Below are 20,728 nucleotides of genomic sequence, written 5' to 3' on the forward strand. Positions count from 1 at the left end.
GTAACTGCTGCCCACATTACGATTTTCTGGTGAACTCTGCCCACATTATGATTTTCTGGTGAACTCTGCCCACATTACGATTTTCTGGCCCACATTACGATTGTCTGGTGAAATGCTGCCCACTTTACAATTAATTTACAGTGAAACGCTGCCCCATTACGATTATTTGGCACCTATGGGGGGGGGGGGGCATCCAAATATTCGCAGGGGGGCTCAGTGATTTCTAGTTACGCCCCTGATATTGATATTAAATAAGAGGCGATACTACTTTCAAAGGGACTGAACAACACACTTTAACTTTTAATAGTTGATTGTGAAACGGGGAATGCATGTCAGACATATTCTTTGCACAGGAGAACACAATTAGATTATTTCACTTGCCTTTTATGGACAAATAAAACATTCTTCTCAATAGATATTCTATTTGAGTTATTGTACTCTTATTTGTCTGGATCACAGACACAGGAAACCTGTGCTTCTCAAGGGAATTCAAATAATTCCTGCTATTACAGTATGCTGGCTGAAGCAGTGCTCCCTAGTGGTCAAGTAAGTTAACTACACACGGTCTTGTAATACATTTCACAAAACTATGGCATAATAGTATCTTTTATGGCATACACACTATGTATCACAGTAAATACAAAAAAGAGAAAAGGGCATCCACAAAGGAAACCACAATAAAAACCCCAAATCTTGTAGCCAGTATATTCAGGTGTACCTGGCAGGTATGGATGTTGAACTGGGGGGGGGGGGGGTGTATTCCAATTATTATAGTATGGTAAGTTTCAGAATTAAAAATTTGAAAAATCAAATCTTGTCGACTCGGTGTGGAAGGGCCCTAATACTTATGATCCTTTTTATGGGATGATTTACTAGAGGAGAATGAAGAACAGCCTGCGCAGTACCGTCCTGATGACGTCAGCCAGACCACATGACCCGCGCGGTGGAGCGCAGAAGACGCCGACCCAGAACCCGACCTGGCAAGGTCGGGTTCTGCAGCGGAGAAGACCGGGAGCCTCCAGAGCTGCGGCGAGGGCACAGGACGGCTGCCATGGGCTGGAAGAAGCCCCAGGTAAGTGGAGTTTGTTTTTTTTTCTTCTTGGATGTTTCCTTTAGGCTGCTTTCACAGCGAGATGTTAAAGTCCCACGTTACAGCAGCCAGTAACGCAGCCCAACTCACAGTAATGAAAAATCAATGTGTTGTTCACAGTGCCCACCTTGCGTTACACTGTAACGCTACATGTTGAATGAAAGTACAGCATGCTGTGCGTTATACTGGGCTTTAGCTGCGTTAGACTGCTTGCACATGCTCAGTGACTAGCCACATGGCTAATTAATATTCACTGCACTGTGGTGACGTAACCTGGACTCCTAATGTTGTCCGGATCATGAATGAAGCGTTCATTTGATCCGGATCTTTTTTGTGAGTCGAATCACCCGGATCATCACAATGAACGATTCGGTACACAGCGAAAGTCTGTCTGGAAGAAACAAGAACATACAGAATGTACAGTGCGGGGAAAGTCATGTCCTGCTAGTCATTTCACCCAGTCTGCTTCCCTAGTAAAATGATTGAGGGCCTGTTTCCACTACACGCAGATTCTGCCTGCAGAAAACTGACTCCAATGAATGCCTATGGGAAATCTGCATCAGAAAAATCGTGTTCAGTGGAAACAGGCCCATAGACATTCATTGGAGTCAGTTTTCTGCAGGCAGAATCTGCGTGTAGTGGAAACAGGCCCTGAAAAGATCCGGATCTTTGAACCAAATCATTTGAATGATCCGATTTGAATCATCCGAATCCTTGACAAGATCCAGACTTCCCATCACTATCCTGGAGCGGCTGTTCTATCAGTATAGATAGAAGGAAAACAGCGCATCAAGAGCTGCATAACGCGGCTCAATCTGACGTCCAACTTCAACACCACCATGCGGTGCGTTAGGGGCAAGTTATGCGACCTTAACGTCCCCTAAAACGCAACGTCTTGGTGTGAAAGAGGCCTTAAAGGACCACTATCGCGAAAATGTTAAAATTTAAAATACATGTAAACACATACAAATGACAAGTACATTTCTTCCTGAGTGGAATGAAACATAAATTACTTTTTTCCTATACTGCCATCACTTTCAGTAGGTAGTAGAAATCTGACATTACCGACAGGGTTTGGACAAGTGCATCTCTTCATGGGGGATTCTCAGCATGGCCTTTGTATACATTTTTTGCAGTGTCTTTATAAATAATAAAGATCCTGCCAAGCCTCCCGGATCACTGCACACTTTTTTGGAAGTTGGACGAAGCAACTGCCATTTACTAAGTGCTTTTGAAAATAAAGGAATCCCTGAGAAACCCCCATGAGGAGATGGGCTAGTCCAAAACCGGTCAGTTCTATCAGATTTCTAGCACCTGCTGTAAGTGACAGCAGCATAGGAAAAAAAATAATTCATGGTTCATTTTACTCACGAAGACATGTACTTCTCATATGTATGTGTTTGCATGTCTCTTAAATTTTAGCATTTTTGTGATAGTGGTCCTTTTATAAGAAATGTGCAGAATGGCCCCTTTCCTTATATCCCTATTGTTACACCCAATACACCCACAAATGTATGGGTGGTAATTTCACATGTGAAATATAGCACGGTGTGCATAATGTGAATTAAGCCTCATGCCACTTTCACAGTGAGTGCTGCGTTGCATCGCAGGAAAAAGTGCCACCGCAAGTTATCCATGCGTTACACCACATACAGTGAAGCATACATGCATTTTTGGGAACCCACCTGCAAGCTTGAAAATGAACCAATTGTATTCCACCTTGGTGAGATTCATCGATTGCTGCATTTTCAATCAGCATAATATTGCATAGAAAGTGTGCATAATCCTGCATCCAGCTCAGAACGATTTGCACTTCATAGACCATCCCTACTGATAAGTACACAAATATCACTCACTGGAGGCCCAGATCACCATGTGGAAATTAGTTTTGGCGGTTATTACGGGGGTTTCAAAGTGCTGCTCACTTTTTCCTCACTGCTGGGATTTTTAGAGTTTATACTCTGAGGAACAGGAACTGTGGGATGGGGACATTATGTTCTGAGGAAGGCGACAGGCAATAGAGTGCTGTGACTCACAAAGCCTGGCTCTCAGCTCACATGTTTGGGCACAAAAGCTGGTCTGAGTATTCTCATGATCACAGAGGCAAAAAGCAGTAAAAGGCTTGCATTTTATCTTTAATTGTGCCCTGGTATGGAAAAATGTGCCACAGCAGAAAATGGCAAAAAATTTGCAGTCAGAGAGTAACAACCTTTTCAGTGTACCAGTGCACCTCAGCATGCAGAACAACTCAAAGCACATAAGCATGGCTCAGACCAGTACTTGGTTGACTGGTAAATTGTGGTACAGAGGAAGAATTCTACAAGTCTGCAAATGCCAGTCTACACAGGTGGCTTGTCAGTCTGGATTTGAATAACTCCAGGGATGGGGCTGTCTTTAATGGGTGTGGTAGGGAGTTACAAAGGTTAGGAGCAGCATGACAGAAAACTCTGCAAAAGGAGAGAAAGAAGGGTAAATATCTTTATTTCAGGGTCCCCCTCTCTGCACTGTGGCACTGCAGTGTATAGTGTGCTGTAAAAAAAAAATCATATGGATCTACTGAATTGACCTATTACAATTAAACAGGAAGGCTTCTGTTTAAGTTCAATATTTACAATCAGCGCCAGCGCAGGCCCAATTGGAGCTGCTTTACTGCACAGGCACAGACGGTATGCACCTGCGTAGTACAGCGGCCACAATGGGGTCTCGGCAATTTCTGCTGGAGCCCATCTGAAAGCCTCTTGCGCCTGCGCACACTGCCGACAAGCCCTTGTCAGCAGATCTTTAGGGGTCCCAGCTGTGGATCCCCTCTGAGGAGGATGATGGGAAAAGACTCTTTAGGATCCAGAGGCTGTCCCCCTACGGACACACTTTTTACCCTTCAGGTAAACTTTAAATAATGATATAAAAGTGTTATACATACCTGGGGCTTCCAACAGCCCCCTCTGCACTGATTGTTCCCACTCTGTCTTTCTCTGCCTCCTTGTTCTCCCGGTTGAAGCCGTTAGCTTGGCTAGTAAGGGTCATGCACCCCTGTCTCACTCCCACGGCTGGGAGTGTTCAGAGTGCTTCCGCAGCGCGCTAGGGTGCGTGCATGTGGCCGGACCTCCTGACTGGCCAAGCTAACAGGGCTTCTTCCAGGAGTTTGAGGCGGCAAAGGAAGACGCGTGGGAGCGATTGGTGCGGAGGGGGGCTGCAGGAAGCCCCAGGTATGTATAAAACTTATATATCTAATCTTTCAGGTTTCATTTAAGCTTATCTCTGTTCCTAATATAAAATAATCCAGTAGAGGAAGTTAATGTCCTACATCCCTGTAATTTTACATACGGATGAATTCCCTACTTACAAACAACTTGAGTTATGTTTCATATGAACAAAAGTTCCCTTCTATACAAGTATTCAGTACTGTTTTTGTTATTATGTGTTTTTGTTGTTAGATGATACAGTATTGTATAAATTGTTGCAAGTTTTTAAAAACACATTGAAAACAACCAAATAACATAGTTTATACTATATGTCCAAATGCAGGTTACAGTTAGGCGTCAGGTAGGTAGTTTTCCCATTTATTCCACAAATCGAATGAAAATTTAAAATAATCTTTTACCGAGCGGAGGGTTTCACAGATCAGTTTTTACACAGATCAGTGTTCCATCCATATCAGTGTGAACTGGGCGTAAAGGTCCGTACGCACTACACGATTTTTCCGACGACTGGCGATTATTATTTTTTTGAGCGATTCTTTCTGCGATTTCGCAACATGGGTAGAGGTGTGCAATTACGCAAATTGAAGTTTGGCAATGTGTGGCGATAACAACCTTCAGGGCGGATTGGATCATTAACAGCCGGATGACTGCGCAAAGTACCGCCATCGCTCGACTTCCCTTTTGCGCTTTTGCGCCCGTTGTGTGTACCTGCCAGCAGTAAGATGGATCTGAGGGGGGCGCTCGTCATCAAGGGGTGCCGCTGGGGTGCCTCTGTCTGGTCATCAGATGAGTATTAAGCTTCAGAAACTAGATTCCAACAAAATGAAGGGCCCGTTCACACTAGGGGCGGTTTCTGACTTTTTTCAGGCGCAGATGATTTTTTAAAATCGCCCACAAAACGCTTGTGCAATGAATCTCGGAGAAGGTTCATATCAGAGCGGTTCGTGCGCTGTGCGGGCAGCAAAGCGGTGCCTGTACCATTTTTGGGGTGTTTTTGCTATAATGGAAGGCATAGGAACAGCACTAAACGTTCACAAAATCGCTTTATGCGTCGTTCGCGGGTTGTTGTTTTTTTTCGAATATATACATTGTATTGTTTTCCGGGTCAAAGAGTTCACTTCCTGACTTGTGAATTACAAAACCGCTCTGGAAAAGCGCTTTTACCAGAAACCCAGCTCGCAGTGGAGCGCTGGGAGGAGGGAAAAAGCGCATAGAAACGTGAAACGCAAGCGTTTTAGATTTTAGGTGTGAATGAGGCCTCACTGCCTATTCTCAGCAAATATACCCACTAAAATACAACATTGATAATGTTTCCCCCCTTCCTCTTCACAACAATAAAAAGGAATCTGACTTCACCCTCCCAACACCCCGCTGAAGCATTCTCCCAATAGCGTCCGATCCTTTCAAGGTGCAGCACCCCATGGAAGTGGCATTAGCTGGCAGGAATGCGGACTTGTGTAAACTCTGGGAAGTTTGGGATGCCTTCTCTTCCATACAAGGGAACAGCGCAGTGTCAGAGAGGGGAGGGCAGGAGGACGTCCTGGCCTCTGATAGGTCCTCCAGCAGAGGGAATCTCTGTAGCGCTGTATGGGTGTCACTTGCCACGCCCCTCCCCAGTGCTGGAGGCTCAGTAATCAGGAAAAGCGCCTGCTGGACAGGATCAGCCGCACTGTCCCTGGAAGGAAGGAGCTGCTCTCTGTCCGGCTGCAGGATGGCCACTAAGCGCGTTGTCATGGAAGGACCGGCACCCTGGGGGTTCCGACTGGTGGGAGGAAAAGACTTTGATCAGCCTTTAACTATTTCCAGAGTAAGTGAAAGTCCTGGGAGGTGAGGGAACAGCTGTGAGCAAAACAATGCAGGGTGACTGCTGTCTGCATTATATACAATGTAAACTGTATGTGTGCTGATAGTAGACAACCCTCCAGTCTACTGCTTCCTACTTGTACACACTATAGCAGGCGAGGCGCTCATACATTGTGCTGCACTAGTCACTACTGTCTAGTGTTGGGCGAACAGTGTTCGCCACTGTTCGGGTTCTGCAGAACATCACCCTGTTCGGGTGATGTTCGAGTTCGGCCGAACACCTGACGGTGCTCGGCCAAACCGTTCGGCCATATGGCCGAACTAAGAGCGCATGGCCGAACGTTCCCCGAACGTTCGGCTAGCGCTGTGATTGGCCGAACGGGTCACGTGGTTCGGACCCGAACGCGCTCTGATTGGCCGAACTGTCACGTGGTTCGGGTAAATAAATACCCGAACCACGTCATATCTCCGCCATTTGTCTGTGGGTTTAGCTTTGGGTAGGCAGGCAGGGTAGTTCGCGCTCCAGCCACGCTAGCCAGGGTCCCCCCCAGTCATTGTGTGTCACTGCTGGGAACAGTAGTACACCGCTCGTTCAGCCACACTATATAGCATTCTGTGTACTGTTCTGTGTCTGCTGGGAACAGTGGTACACCGCTCGTTCAGCCACACTATATAGCATTCTGTGTACTGTTCTGTGTCTGCTGGGAACAGTGGTACACCGCTCGTTCAGCCACACTATATAGCATTCTGTGTACTGTTCTGTGTCTGCTGGGAACAGTAGTACACCGCTCGTTCAGCCACACTATATAGCATTCTGTGTACTGTTCTGTGTCTGCTGGGAACAGTAGTACACCGCTCGTTCAGCCACACTATATAGCATTCTGTGTACTGTTCTGTGTCTGCTGGGAACAGTAGTACACCGCTCGTTCAGCCACACTATATAGCATTCTGTGTACTGTTCTGTGTCTGCTGGGAATAGTGGTACACCGCTCGTTCAGCCACACTATATAGCATTCTGTGTACTGTTCTGTGTCTGCTGGGAACAGTAGTACACCGCTCGTTCAGCCACACTATATAGCATTCTGTGTACTGTTCTGTGTCTGCTGGGAACAGTAGTACACCGCTCGTTCAGCCACACTATATAGCATTCTGTGTACTGTTCTGTGTCTGCTGGGAACAGTAGTACACCGCTCGTTCAGCCACACTATATAGCATTCTGTGTACTGTTCTGTGTCTGCTGGGAACAGTGGTACACCGCTCGTTCAGCCACACTATATAGCATTCTGTGTACTGTTCTGTGTCTGCTGGGAATAGTGGTACACCGCTCGTTCAGCCACACTATATAGCATTCTGTGTACTGTTCTGTGTCTGCTGGGAACAGTAGTACACCGCTCGTTCAGCCACACTATATAGCATTCTGTGTACTGTTCTGTGTCTGCTGGGAACAGTGGTACACCGCTCGTTCAGCCACACTATATAGCATTCTGTGTACTGTTCTGTGTCTGCTGGGAATAGTGGTACACCGCTCGTTCAGCCACACTATATAGCATTCTGTGTACTGTTCTGTGTCTGCTGGGAACAGTGGTACACCGCTCGTTCAGCCACACTATATAGCATTCTGTGTACTGTTCTGTGTCTGCTGGGAACAGTGGTACACCGCTCGTTCAGCCACACTATATAGCATTCTGTGTACTGTTCTGTGTCTGCTGGGAACAGTGGTACACCGCTCGTTCAGCCACACTATATAGCATTCTGTGTACTGTTCTGTGTCTGCTGGGAACAGTAGTACACCGCTCGTTCAGCCACACTATATAGCATTCTGTGTACTGTTCTGTGTCTGCTGGGAACAGTAGTACACCGCTCGTTCAGCCACACTATATAGCATTCTGTGTACTGTTCTGTGTCTGCTGGGAATAGTGGTACACCGCTCGTTCAGCCACACTATATAGCATTCTGTGTACTGTTCTGTGTCTGCTGGGAATAGTGGTACACCGCTCGTTCGCCACTGTATAGCATTGTGCTCTGTGTCGCTGCTGGGAATAGTGGTACACCGCTCACCCGTCACTGTATAGCATTGTGCTCTGTGTCGCTGCTGGGAATAGTGGTACACCGCTCACCCGTCACTGTATAGCATTGTGCTCTGTGTCGCTGCTGGGAATAGTGGTACTGTATAGCATTTCTGTACTGCCACTGTACTGCTGCCAGTCAGCGTGTACTGTAAGGATAAGTGAAATGAGGAAGAAATCCGGTGAAAGAGGGAGGGGCAAGGGAAGAGGTGTTTCCCCTGACGGTTCACGTACAGGCCACAGGGGAGCACCCAAGAAAACTTACTCAATACCGCCCATGTTGTCCAGGACAACAACCCTCACAAATCCAAAAGAACAGGACCAGATAATTACTTGGATGACCTCTCAAGCGTCCAGCAGTGGGTTAAGCAGCACCAGCACATCACGCACGAGGTCCGAGTCCTCAGCCAGTTACAAGGAGCCAGTGGGCACAAAGCTGACACAACCGGCAGCGACACCACGCACACAACTGCCAGATAACCAGTCCGATGAATTACCTCAGGACACAATGGGGTATTCGCAGGAGCTATTCCCAGCCCAACAAACTTCCACCTTTCAAAGGTCAATGGAGGAACAGCCAGAAATGTTGTGCCTGGATTCACAACCGTTAACTGTGGGAAATGCACCGCGCACTGAAATACAAGGCGAGTCCGAAGAGGACTCGGAAACCCAAATCCCAGAGCAATTTGGGCAGGAGGGGTTGCAATTGCAGGAGGTCGGCCGACAAGATCTGGAAGACGACGTTGGAGTGTGCTGCGCAGAGGTTGTTGTGGGGAGCTCTACTCCACGGCGGTGGCCCACAATGACATATGACGAGTTTGAGGAGATGGAAGAGGAGGGTATGGACAATGTGGACAGAGACCCAGATTTTGTTTGTGAACGAGAACATCGCCGTCGTAGCAGCAGCACAGATGAGTCTGTTGAAGAACACACTGCTGCACGAGTTCGCCTTGTGCCACAAGGTAGGCGGCGCGCAATTTCAGGCACCACAAGCGTGGAAGTTCAAGTGAGAGGCAAAAGAGGAGCAAACAGAAATCGCCAGCAAGGAGGCAGGTGCTCCAAAGTCTGGGCTTTCTTTGAAGACTGCACTGAGGATGTTACCATGGCGATTTGCAAGGTGTGCAAGACCCGCCTGAGCAGGGGGAAAAATATTAACAACCTCTCCACCACCAGCATGAGCCGTCACATGCTATCCAAACATCCCACTCTTTGGGCAAACGCGTCAGGACAGGGTACCAGAAACAACACTGCCTCCCTTGGGTTCACCAGACTCACCACCAGACCCGCCTCAGCAGCAGCAGTAGCCCAGCCATTGCGTGGTTCACAACATTCACAAACATCAGACGACGCTGACACTGTCACTTTCCGGAGTAGTGCTCTTGAGGTCTCCCAGTGTTCATCAAACACAACAACCAACAGCCCTTCCGTGTGCAGCGCTACGGTTCAGTTGTCTGTGTCGGAGATGTTTGAGCGCAAGAGGAAATTGCCAGCAAATGACCCCCGGGCCGTGGCAGTAACAGCCAGCATAGCCAAGCTTCTGGCCTGCGAAATGCTGCCATATCGATTGGTGGAGACAAACAGCTTCAAGGGCATGATGTCAGTGGCCATCCCACGTTACGTGGTTCCCAGCCGCTACCACTTTGCACGCTCTGCAGTGCCTGAGTTGCATGAGCACGTGGTCAGCAAAATAACCCGAAGCTTGAAGAATGCCGTTGCCTGCAAGGTTCACCTCACCACTGACACCTGGACGAGTGCGTTCGGCCAGGGTCGATACATCTCCCTTACCGCGCACTGGGTGAACCTTGTGGAGCCTGGCAGCGATTCCTCACCTGCTACGGCACGGGTGTTGCCCACGCCACAAACAGCTGCACCGCCGTCCCTCCCACTGGATAACAGCAGCACCTACCTCTCTGACTCCTTCTCCTCCAACGCATCTCAAAGCTGTACCTCATCCGGAAACGCTAACCCAGCAGCAGTAGGATCGTGGAAGCAGTGCAGCACAGCTGTTGGCATGCGTCAGCAAGCGTTGCTGAAGCTAATCTGCCTTGGGGATAAGCAGCACACAGGGGAGGAAATTTGGAGGGGAATAAAGGAACAGACGGATTTGTGGCTGGCACCGCTGGACCTGAAACCGGGCATGGTTGTGTGTGATAATGGGAGTAATCTCATTCGCGCTTTAAGGTTGGCTAAGCTGACACACATCCCTTGCCTGGCGCACGTGATGAACCTAGTAGTTCAGCGGTTCCTGAGGACATACCCAGGCGTGCCCGATCTGCTGTTGAAGGTGCGTCGAGTGTCCAAACATTGTAGAAATTCCAGTACTGCTTCGGGGGCACTCGCCAAGATGCAGGAGCGCTTCAATCTCCCCCACCATCGCTTGCTGTGTGATGTCCCTACGCGCTGGAATTCTACGCTGCACATGCTAGCCCGCTTTTGCGAGCAGAAGAGTGCAGTGGTCCAGTACATGACGGCGCAGTACCGAGGCGCATCCGGCCAGCTGCCAAGCTTCTGTGGATCCGATTGGGCCAACATGTTGGACCTCTGCCAAGTCCTCCAAAATTTTGAGCAATCCACGTTGCTTGTGAGCAGTGACAACTCTTCAGTCAGCATTACCATACCACTGCTGTGTTTACTGAAGAGGTCGATGTTAAAAATCAAGGAAACAGCTGTCATGATGCAACTGGGGGAATCTGAAGGAGAAAACGATCAGCGTGATGGTACCAACATCAGGCCATCCGCCTCAGGGAACGCTGGCCCCAGCAGCTATGACGAAGAAGAGGAGGAGGAACAGCTGGAGTTGGAGCAGGAATTTCATGCCACCACTGACGAGGGCCAGAGCGGTGCACGTTGGACTTCCACAATTCAACGCGAATGGTCAGCAGAAGCAGACCAGGAGGAAGGTGACGACTATGATGCATCACAACAACTATCACAACGCTCACAAGAGGATGATGAGGATTCTGGTAGGACTCTGGCACACATGGCTCAATTCATGCTAGACTGCATTGAACGTGACCCACGCATTGTGCGCATTCTGGACAACACCAATTACTGGGTTTATACCCTTCTGGATCCACGGTACAAACACAATGTTCCAAAACTGCTTGAAGAAAGAGTCAGACAGGTCAAAATGGAAGAATACCAGCAGGCCCTTGTGGAGACTTTAGAGAGGAGATTGACATCCTCCCCCTCCTCTAGCCAGTTGTACGCAGACAGACTGACTTCCGCAAACCCAGGACGACCAGGAGGGCAGCAAACAACGCAAGCCGCAGCTAGTACCCAAAAGGGAATGGTATCGGCAGTGTCCTTGGAGTGGGAAAATTTTCTGACACCCATGCAGCCGCAGCCCACTGAACAGCAAGCGTGCAGATCCACCTCCAACACCGATCGCCTGGAGAAGATGGTCAAGGACTACATGTCAGATGGCGTAGCTGTGTCGAACCATCCATCTGCACCCTTCAACTATTGGGTATCGAAGCTAGACACCTGGCACGAACTGGCAATGTACGCAATAGAGGTGCTGGCTTGCCCGGCAGCCAGCGTTATGTCGGAACGCTGTTTCAGTGCTGCCGGAGGCATCGTCACAGATCGGCGTATCCGCCTCTCTACAGAAAATGCAGACCGTCTGACTCAAATTAAAATGAATCAATCCTGGATTGGAAATGACTACGCAACACTCCAGGACCCCAACCAAGTAACATGACCAATGAACATCTGGGATGGTGTTGCGTTTCCGGGCCCTGTTTATTGAACCTCTCATCTGTATTACATTTATGACTGCATGGCGGCAAAAAGCATTGCTGCTATATCCGCACGCTTTTTGTCCACATGCAAGGCCTGGGTTGTTGTGTCTCACAAAGCGTGGCCTTCTCCTCCTGCGCCTGCTCCTGTTCCATCACGTCTGCTGCTGCTGGGTTAGCGTTGCCGCGTGGTCCCTGTTTATTGAACCACTTATCTTTATTACATTTATGACTGCATGGCGGTACAAAGCATGCTATCCGCACGCTTCTTGCCCTCATGCAAGGCCTGGGTTGTTGTGTCTCACAAAGCGTGGCCTTCTCCTCCTGCGCCTGCTCCTGTTCCATCACGTCTGCTGCTGCTGGGTTAGCGTTGCCGCGTGGTCCCTGTTTATTGAACCACTTATCTTTATTACATTTATGACTGCATGGCGGTACAAAGCATGCTATCCGCACGCTTCTTGCCCTCATGCAAGGCCTGGGTTGTTGTGTCTCACAAAGCGTGGCCTTCTCCTCCTGCGCCTCCTCCTGTTCCATCACGTCTGCTGCTGCTGGGTTAGCGTTGCCGCGTGGTCCCTGTTTATTGAACCACTTATCTTTATTACATTTATGACTGCATGGCGGTACAAAGCATGCTATCCGCACGCTTCTTGCCCTCATGCAAGGCCTGGGTTGTTGTGTCTCACAAAGCGTGGCCTTCTCCTCCTGCGCCTGCTCCTGTTCCATCACGTCTGCTGCTGCTGGGTTAGCGTTGCCGCGTGGTCCCTGTTTATTGAACCACTTATCTTTATTACATTTATGACTGCATGGCGGTACAAAGCATGCTATCCGCACGCTTCTTGCCCTCATGCAAGGCCGGGGTTGTTGTGTCTCACAAAGCGTGGCCTTCTCCTCCTGCGCCTCCTCCTGTTCCATCACGTCTGCTGCTGCTGGGTTAGCGTTGCCGCGTGGTCCCTGTTTATTGAACCACTTATCTTTATTACATTTATGACTGCATGGCGGTACAAAGCCTGCTATCCGCACGCTTCTTGCCCTCATGCAAGGCCGGGGTTGTTGTGTCTCACAAAGCGTGGCCTTCTTCTCCTCCTGCGCCACCCTCCTCCTGTTCCATCACGTGTGCTGCTGCTGGGTTAGCGTTACCGGTCCCTTTTCCTGGAACCTCTTATATGTATTACATTTATGACTGCATGCCGACAAAAAACATGTTACCTGTGCAAAGAAAACAGACATTTCCCGCATTTAAAAGACAGTTTTCCCTTTGAAACTTTAAAATCGATTTTCTCAAAAACTATAAGCTCTTTTTGCTAATTTTTTTTTCCTCTTGTACCCACTCCCAAGGTGCACATACCCTGTAAATTTGGGGTATGTAGCATGCAAGGAGGCTTTACAAACCACAAAAGTTCGGGTCCCCATTGACTTCCATTATGTTCGGAGTTCGGGTCGAACACCCGAACATCGCGGCCATGTTCGGCCTGTTCGGCCCGAACCCGAACATCTAGATGTTCGCCCAACACTACTACTGTCCCATTCACTGCTGTACTGTTACACTAGTCACTGCTTTACTATAGCAGACTCTCATACATTGTGCTGCACTAGTCACTACTGTCCCATTCACTGCTGTACTGCTTGCACTAGTCACTACTGAACTATAACAGGCTCTCATACATTGTGCTGCGCTAGTCACACCTGTACTTATGCACTATTCACTACTGTACCATTCACTGCTGTACTGCTACACTAGACACTGCTGTACTATCATGCCACCCTAGTCACTACTGTACCATTCACTGCTGTACTGCTACACTAGTCACTACTGAACAGGCTCTCATACATTGTGCTGCACTAATCACACCTGTACTTCTGCACTATTCACTACTGTACCATTCACTGCTACACTAGTCACTACTATACCATTCACTACTGTACTTCTGCACTAGTCTCTACTGAACTATAACAGGCTCTCATAAATTGTGCTGCACTAGTCACACCTGTACCTCTGCACTATTCACTACTGTACCATTCGCTGCTGTACTGCTACACGAGACACTGCTGTACTATCGTGCTGCACTATTCACTACTGTACCATTCACTGCTGTACTGCTACACTAGTCACTACTGTACTATCCACCCAGCATGGCCCCCCGGTCATCCTGCAGAACTGCCACTTTTAGGCCCTTATATATGTCTGTTTTTATTCTGTCTGTGTTTGTATGCACCTTTTGCACAATGTTAGTTATGTTCACTGTGTTCACTGTTGTTAACCTGTAATTTTTTTGCACTAAGCCCTACGCCTGTGTGTACCATAAATAATTCTGAGTGTGGCTTCCGCCGCACTTGGCGAAATAAATCTGATTCTGATTCTGCTACCCTAGTCACTACTGTACTGCTGCACTAGTCACTACTGTACTAATTGTGGTGCCCTAGTCACTACTGTACTACTGCACTAGTCACTACTGAACTATAGCAGGCTCATATATATTGTGCTGTACTAGTCACTGCTGTACTAGTCACTACTGTACCATTCACTACTGTACTGCTACACTAGTCACGGCTGTACTCGTGACTACTGAACTATAGCAGGCTCTCATACATTGTGCTGCACTGTTTGTACCATTCACTACAGTACTGCAGCTGTACTATTGTGCTGCACTAGTCACTACTATACTATAGCAAACTCCCATACATTGTGCTGCATAAGTCACTACTGTAGCTGCACTAGTCACTGGCACTGCTGTACTGCTGCACGAGTTGCTACTGTACTATAGCAGACTCTCATGTACCATTGCATAGATCATAGGCCAGATCTGAAGCCTGTCAATCATTTGATACAAAATCTGATCTGCCCCGTGCAAAGTTCAGGTTCAGCCCACCGTAATCCTGGTTTCCATGGATTGTAAGAATCTGTGAAAGCCCAACTTTGACCTGGAATCCACAAGGAAACGCAGCAGCACTGTGTGCAGCAATTCCTAGGGCGATTGTACTTGCGTTTCCTGGCGATCAGAAGCGTAAACTGTGCAGCACTTCTGATTAGCGATATGCTTTTTTTAATATCAAATTTGGGTGTCTGCCTCCCGTCCGTAGCCCCGCCCCCAAGATTGAGGTCATAGATGCCTCAGTAGCACCAATCAGAGAAGCACCTGTGACCTCTTCTGCTAGGGGCCGGGGCTACAGGCAGAAGCCGGAAATACGGACACCTGGTAAGTATAAACATCTTTATTTAAACTTCCATTCGTGCGCAAAATTGATTTTCAAAGCGATTTTTGCAGCACTACTGTACACCGCATTGTGTTCAAGCTGCTGCATGTCCTGCAACTGTGATTAAAGGGAAAAACTGTAAAATGTAAAATATGTGCAAACATATACAAATAAGAAGTGCATTTTTTCCAGAGTAAAATGAGCCATAAATTACTTTTCTCCTATAATGCTGTTACATACAGTAGGCAGTAGAAATCTAACAGAAGTGACAGGTTTTGGACTAGTCCATCTCTTTATAGGGGATTCTCAGGGATATATTTATTTTCAAAAGCACTTAGTGAATGGCAGTTGCTCTGTCCCACTACCAAAGAACTTTGTAGTGAGCAGGGAAGCTGGCCAACATCATTGCAGTGTTCTCCCCAGAATTTTTTTCCAGCTGGGTGGCATGAAATTGTAGCCGGGTGGCATGAAAAAGTAGCCGGGTGGGGCGAAAGGAGAAAATGCAGGGCCGGTGCTTCTATGAGCAATTATGCTTACAGCATAGGAGGAGGTGAGCCGATGACAGCCGGGTGGTCACCAAAACTAGCCGGGTGGAGAACCCGGCTAAAAGAGCCTGGGGAGAAAACTGCATTGTTTAAATCCTTTTTAGGGAATATCTTTATAAAGAATAAAAGCCTTGCTGAGAATCCCCTATAAAGAGATGGACTAGTCCAAAACCTGTCACTTCTGTCAGATTTCTACTACCTACTGTAAGTGACCGCAACATAGGAGAAAAGTAATTTATGGCTCATTTTACTTTGGAAAAAACGCACTTCTTATTTGTATATGTTCGCACATATTTTACAGTTTTTTGCTGTAGTGCCCCTTTAACCCTACTCGCAATTGCACTAGTGGGTTCCCCACCACTCACTTTTATTGGCAAATAATTTTTGGGAATTGTTGGAGATCCCAAAACGCCCTAGAGGGTCCCAGCCCTAAGGTCCTGTTTCCACTGCATGTCATCCGTCCTCCATATGGATTGCTTGTGGTCAGAGAATTGCTATAATGTGAGCCTTCTCAGAAAAAGCATGCAGTTTTTTTGTTCCCACTAGTATGATGCCATTTTGTAAACACACTGCGCATTGCGTTTTACCTACTCGCTTTGCCTTTTGTAGTGGAAACTGGACGTAAAGGCTCATCGGTCGGCAGCATCATTAGCACCAGCTAGATATGAATTTTAAATATGACTTGATGTAAACTGCCCTACGGGGATCAAAACTAGACAGGGACTCTACTGAATCTTTACCCAGGCCTAATAAGGGGTAAGAAGCTGATTATCCAGCCATCGGGTAATAACTGCTAGTTTTCCAAACTTATTGGCTGTGTGCAAAGTTCTGGTTCAGCCTTTGCTAATTCTGGTTTGTGAAGATCTTAAAAAGGTGTACCTGAGCTGACACCTGCGTGAAAAACCACATACTTGCCTAGATGGCGAGGGGCCTCTGGATCCTGCAAAGGCTTCCTATTTCCTCCTGGCCCCCACTGTTGCAGCTGGCGGACCACTGAGGGAAACCTGACGAGCTATCAGCTGACATGCGTGATGCTGGTACACGGCCTCAGCTGACATGTGTGATGCTGGTACACGGCTTCAGCTGACATGTGTGATGCTGGTACACGGCTTCAGCTGACATGCGTGATGCTGGTACACGGCTTCAGCTGACATGTGTGATGCTGGTACACGGCCTCAGCTGCCATGTGTGATGCTGGTACACGGCCTCAGCTGCCATGTGTGATGCTGGTACACGGCCTCAGCTGCCATGCGTGATGCTGGTACACGGCCTCAGCTGACATGTGTGATGCTGGTACACAGCTTCAGTTGACATGTGTGATGCTGGTACACGGCCTCAGCTGACATGTGTGATGCTGGTACACGGCTTCAGCTGACATGTGTGATGCTGGTACACGGCTTCAGCTGACATGTGTGATGCTGGCACACGGCCTCAGCTGCCATGTGTGATGCTGGTACACGGCCTCAGCTGCCATGTGTGATGCTGGTACACGGCTTCAGCTGCCATGTGTGATGCTGGTACACGGCCTCAGCTGCCATGTGTGATGCTGGTACACGGCCTCAGCTGCCATGTGTGATGCTGGTACACGGCCTCAGCTGCCATGTGTGATGCTGGTACACGGCCTCAGCTGCCATGTGTGATGCTGGTACACGGCCTCAGCTGCCATGTGTGATGCTGGTACACGGCCTCAGCTGCCATGTGTGATGCTGGTACACGGCCTCAGCTGCCATGTGTGATGCTGGTACACGGTCTCAGCTGCCATGTGTGATGCTGGTACACGGCCTCAGCTGCCATGCGTGATGCTGGTACACGGCCTCAGCTGCCATGCGTGATGCTGGTACACGGCCTCAGCTGACATGCGTGATGTACACGGCTTCAGCTGACATGCGTGATGCTGGTACACGGCTTCAGCTGACATGCGTGATGCTGGTACACGGCTTCAGCTGTCATGTGTGATGCTGGTACACTGCTTCAGCTGACATGCGTGATGCTGGTACACGGCTTCAGCTGACATGCGTGATGCTGGTACACGGCTTCAGCTGACATGCGTGATGCTGGTACACGGCTTCAGCTGACATGCGTGATGCTGGTACATGGCTTCAGCTGACATGCGTGATGCTGGTACACGGCTTCAGCTGACATGCGTGATGCTGGTACACGGCTTCAGCTGACATGCGTGATGCTGGTACACGGCCTCAGCTGACATGCGTGATGTACACGGCTTCAGCTGACATGCGTGATGCTGGTACACGGCCTCAGCTGACATGCGTGATGCTGGTACACGGCTTCAGCTGACATGCGTGATGCTGGTACACGGCTTCAGCTGTCATGCGTGATGCTGGTACACGGCCTCAGCTGCCATGTGTGATGCTGGTACACGGCCTCAGCTGCCATGTGTGATGCTGGTACACGGCCTCAGCTGCCATGTGTGATGCTGGTACACGGCCTCAGCTGCCATGTGTGATGCTGGTACACGGCCTCAGCTGCCATGTGTGATGCTGGTACACGGCCTCAGCTGAAATGCGTGATGCTGGTACACGGCCTCAGCTGACATGCGTGATGCTGGTACACGGCCTCAGCTGACATGCGTGATGCTGGTACACGGCCTCAGCTGCCATGCGTGATGCTGGTACACGGCCTCAGCTGCCATGCGTGATGCTGGTACACGGCCTCAGCTGCCATGCGTGATGCTGGTACACGGCCTCAGCTGCCATGCGTGATGCTGGTACACGGCCTCAGCTGCCATGCGTGATGCTGGTACACGGCCTCAGCTGCCATGCGTGATGCTGGTACACGGCCTCAGCTGCCATGCGTGATGCTGGTACACGGCCTCAGCTGCCATGCGTGATGCTGGTACACGGCCTCAGCTGCCATGCGTGATGCTGGTACACGGCCTCAGCTGCCATGCGTGATGCTGGTACACGGCCTCAGCTGCCATGCGTGATGCTGGTACACGGCCTCAGCTGCCATGCGTGATGCTGGTACACGGCCTCAGCTGCCATGCGTGATGCTGGTACACGGCCTCAGCTGCCATGCGTGATGCTGGTACACGGCCTCAGCTGCCATGCGTGATGCTGGTACACGGCCTCAGCTGCCATGCGTGATGCTGGTACACGGCCTCAGCTGCCATGCGTGATGCTGGTACACGGCCTCAGCTGCCATGCGTGATGCTGGTACACGGCCTCAGCTGCCATGCGTGATGCTGGTACACGGCCTCAGCTGCCATGCGTGATGCTGGTACACGGCCTCAGCTGCCATGCGTGATGCTGGTACACGGCCTCAGCTGCCATGCGTGATGCTGGTACACGGCCTCAGCTGCCATGCGTGATGCTGGTACACGGCCTCAGCTGCCATGCGTGATGCTGGTACACGGCCTCAGCTGCCATGCGTGATGCTGGTACACGGCCTCAGCTGCCATGCGTGATGCTGGTACACGGCCTCAGCTGCCATGCGTGATGCTGGTACACGGCCTCAGCTGCCATGCGTGATGCTGGTACACGGCCTCAGCTGCCATGCGTGATGCTGGTACACGGCCTCAGCTGCCATGCGTGATGCTGGTACACGGCCTCAGCTGCCATGCGTGATGCTGGTACACGGCCTCAGCTGCCATGCGTGATGCTGGTACACGGCCTCAGCTGCCATGCGTGATGCTGGTACACGGCCTCAGCTGCCATGCGTGATGCTGGTACACGGCCTCAGCTGCCATGCGTGATGCTGGTACACGGCCTCAGCTGCCATGCGTGATGCTGGTACACGGCCTCAGCTGCCATGCGTGATGCTGGTACACGGCCTCAGCTGCCATGCGTGATGCTGGTACACGGCCTCAGCTGCCATGCGTGATGCTGGTACACGGCCTCAGCTGCCTTGCGTGATGCTGGTACACGGCCTCAGCTGCCATGCGTGATGCTGGTACACGGCCTCAGCTGCCATGCGTGATGCTGGTACACGGCCTCAGCTGCCATGCGTGATGCTGGTACACGGCCTCAGCTGCCATGCGTGATGCTGGTACACGGCCTCAGCTGCCATGCGTGATGCTGGTACACGGCCTCAGCTGCCATGCGTGATGCTGGTACACGGCCTCAGCTGCCATGCGTGATGCTGGTACACGGCCTCAGCTGCCATGCGTGATGCTGGTACACGGCCTCAGCTGCCATGCGTGATGCTGGTACACGGCCTCAGCTGCCATGCGTGATGCTGGTACACGGCCTCAGCTGCCATGCGTGATGCTGGTACACGGCCTCAGCTGACATGCGTGATGCTGGTACACGGCCTCAGCTGACATGCGTGATGCTGGTACACGGCCTCAGCTGCCATGCGTGATGCTGGTACACGGCCTCAGCTGCCATGCGTGATGCTGGTACACGGCCTCAGCTGCCATGCGTGATGCTGGTACACGGCCTCAGCTGCCATGCGTGATGCTGGTACACGGCCTCAGCTGCCATGCGTGATGCTGGTACACGGCCTCAGCTGCCATGCGTGATGCTGGTACACGGCCTCAGCTGCCATGCGTGATGCTGGTACACGGCCTCAGCTGACATGCGTGATGCTGGTACACGGCCTCAGCTGACATGCGTGATGCTGGTACACGGCCTCAGCTGACATGCGTGATGCTGGTACACGGCCTCAGCTGACATGCGTGATGTACACGGCTTCAGCTGACATGCGTGATGTACACGGCTTCAGCTGCCATGTGTGATGCTGGTACACGGCCTCAGCTGACATGTGTGATGCTGGTACACGGCCTCAGCTGACATGTGTGATGCTGGTACACGGCCTCAGCTGACATGTGTGATGCTGGTACACGGCTTCAGCTGACATGTGTGATGTTGGTACACGGCCTCAGCTGCCATGTGTGATGCTGGTACACGGCTTCAGCTGTCATGTGTGATGCTGGTACACGGCTTCAGCTGTCATGTGTGATGCTGGTACACGGCTTCAGCTGACATGCGTGATGCTGGTACACGGCTTCAGCTGACATGCGTGATTTACACGGCTTCAGCTGCCATGTGTGATGCTGGTACACGGCCTCAGCTGCCATGTGTGATGCTGGTACACGGCCTCAGCTGCCATGTGTGATGCTGGTACACGGCCT

The 20,728-nt window shown here is 50.2% G+C and overlaps 1 protein-coding gene across 1 annotated transcript in view; it reads left to right on the forward strand.

Annotated features, from left to right (window-relative positions):
• The first annotated feature begins 5,900 nt into the window (after positions 1 to 5,900).
• The window catches only part of PDLIM1 (PDZ and LIM domain 1), a 99,398-nt gene continuing 84,570 nt past the window's right edge, over positions 5,901 to 20,728 (forward strand). The window contains exon 1 of the mRNA XM_068259408.1: positions 5,901 to 6,097. Coding sequence (XP_068115509.1) covers positions 6,002 to 6,097 — 96 coding nt within the window. The 5' untranslated portion in view covers positions 5,901 to 6,001. The remainder of the gene's footprint in view (positions 6,098 to 20,728) is intronic.

This window comes from Hyperolius riggenbachi, chromosome 10 (assembly GCF_040937935.1).
Source record: "Hyperolius riggenbachi isolate aHypRig1 chromosome 10, aHypRig1.pri, whole genome shotgun sequence".
Taxonomy (NCBI): Eukaryota; Metazoa; Chordata; class Amphibia; order Anura; family Hyperoliidae; genus Hyperolius; species Hyperolius riggenbachi.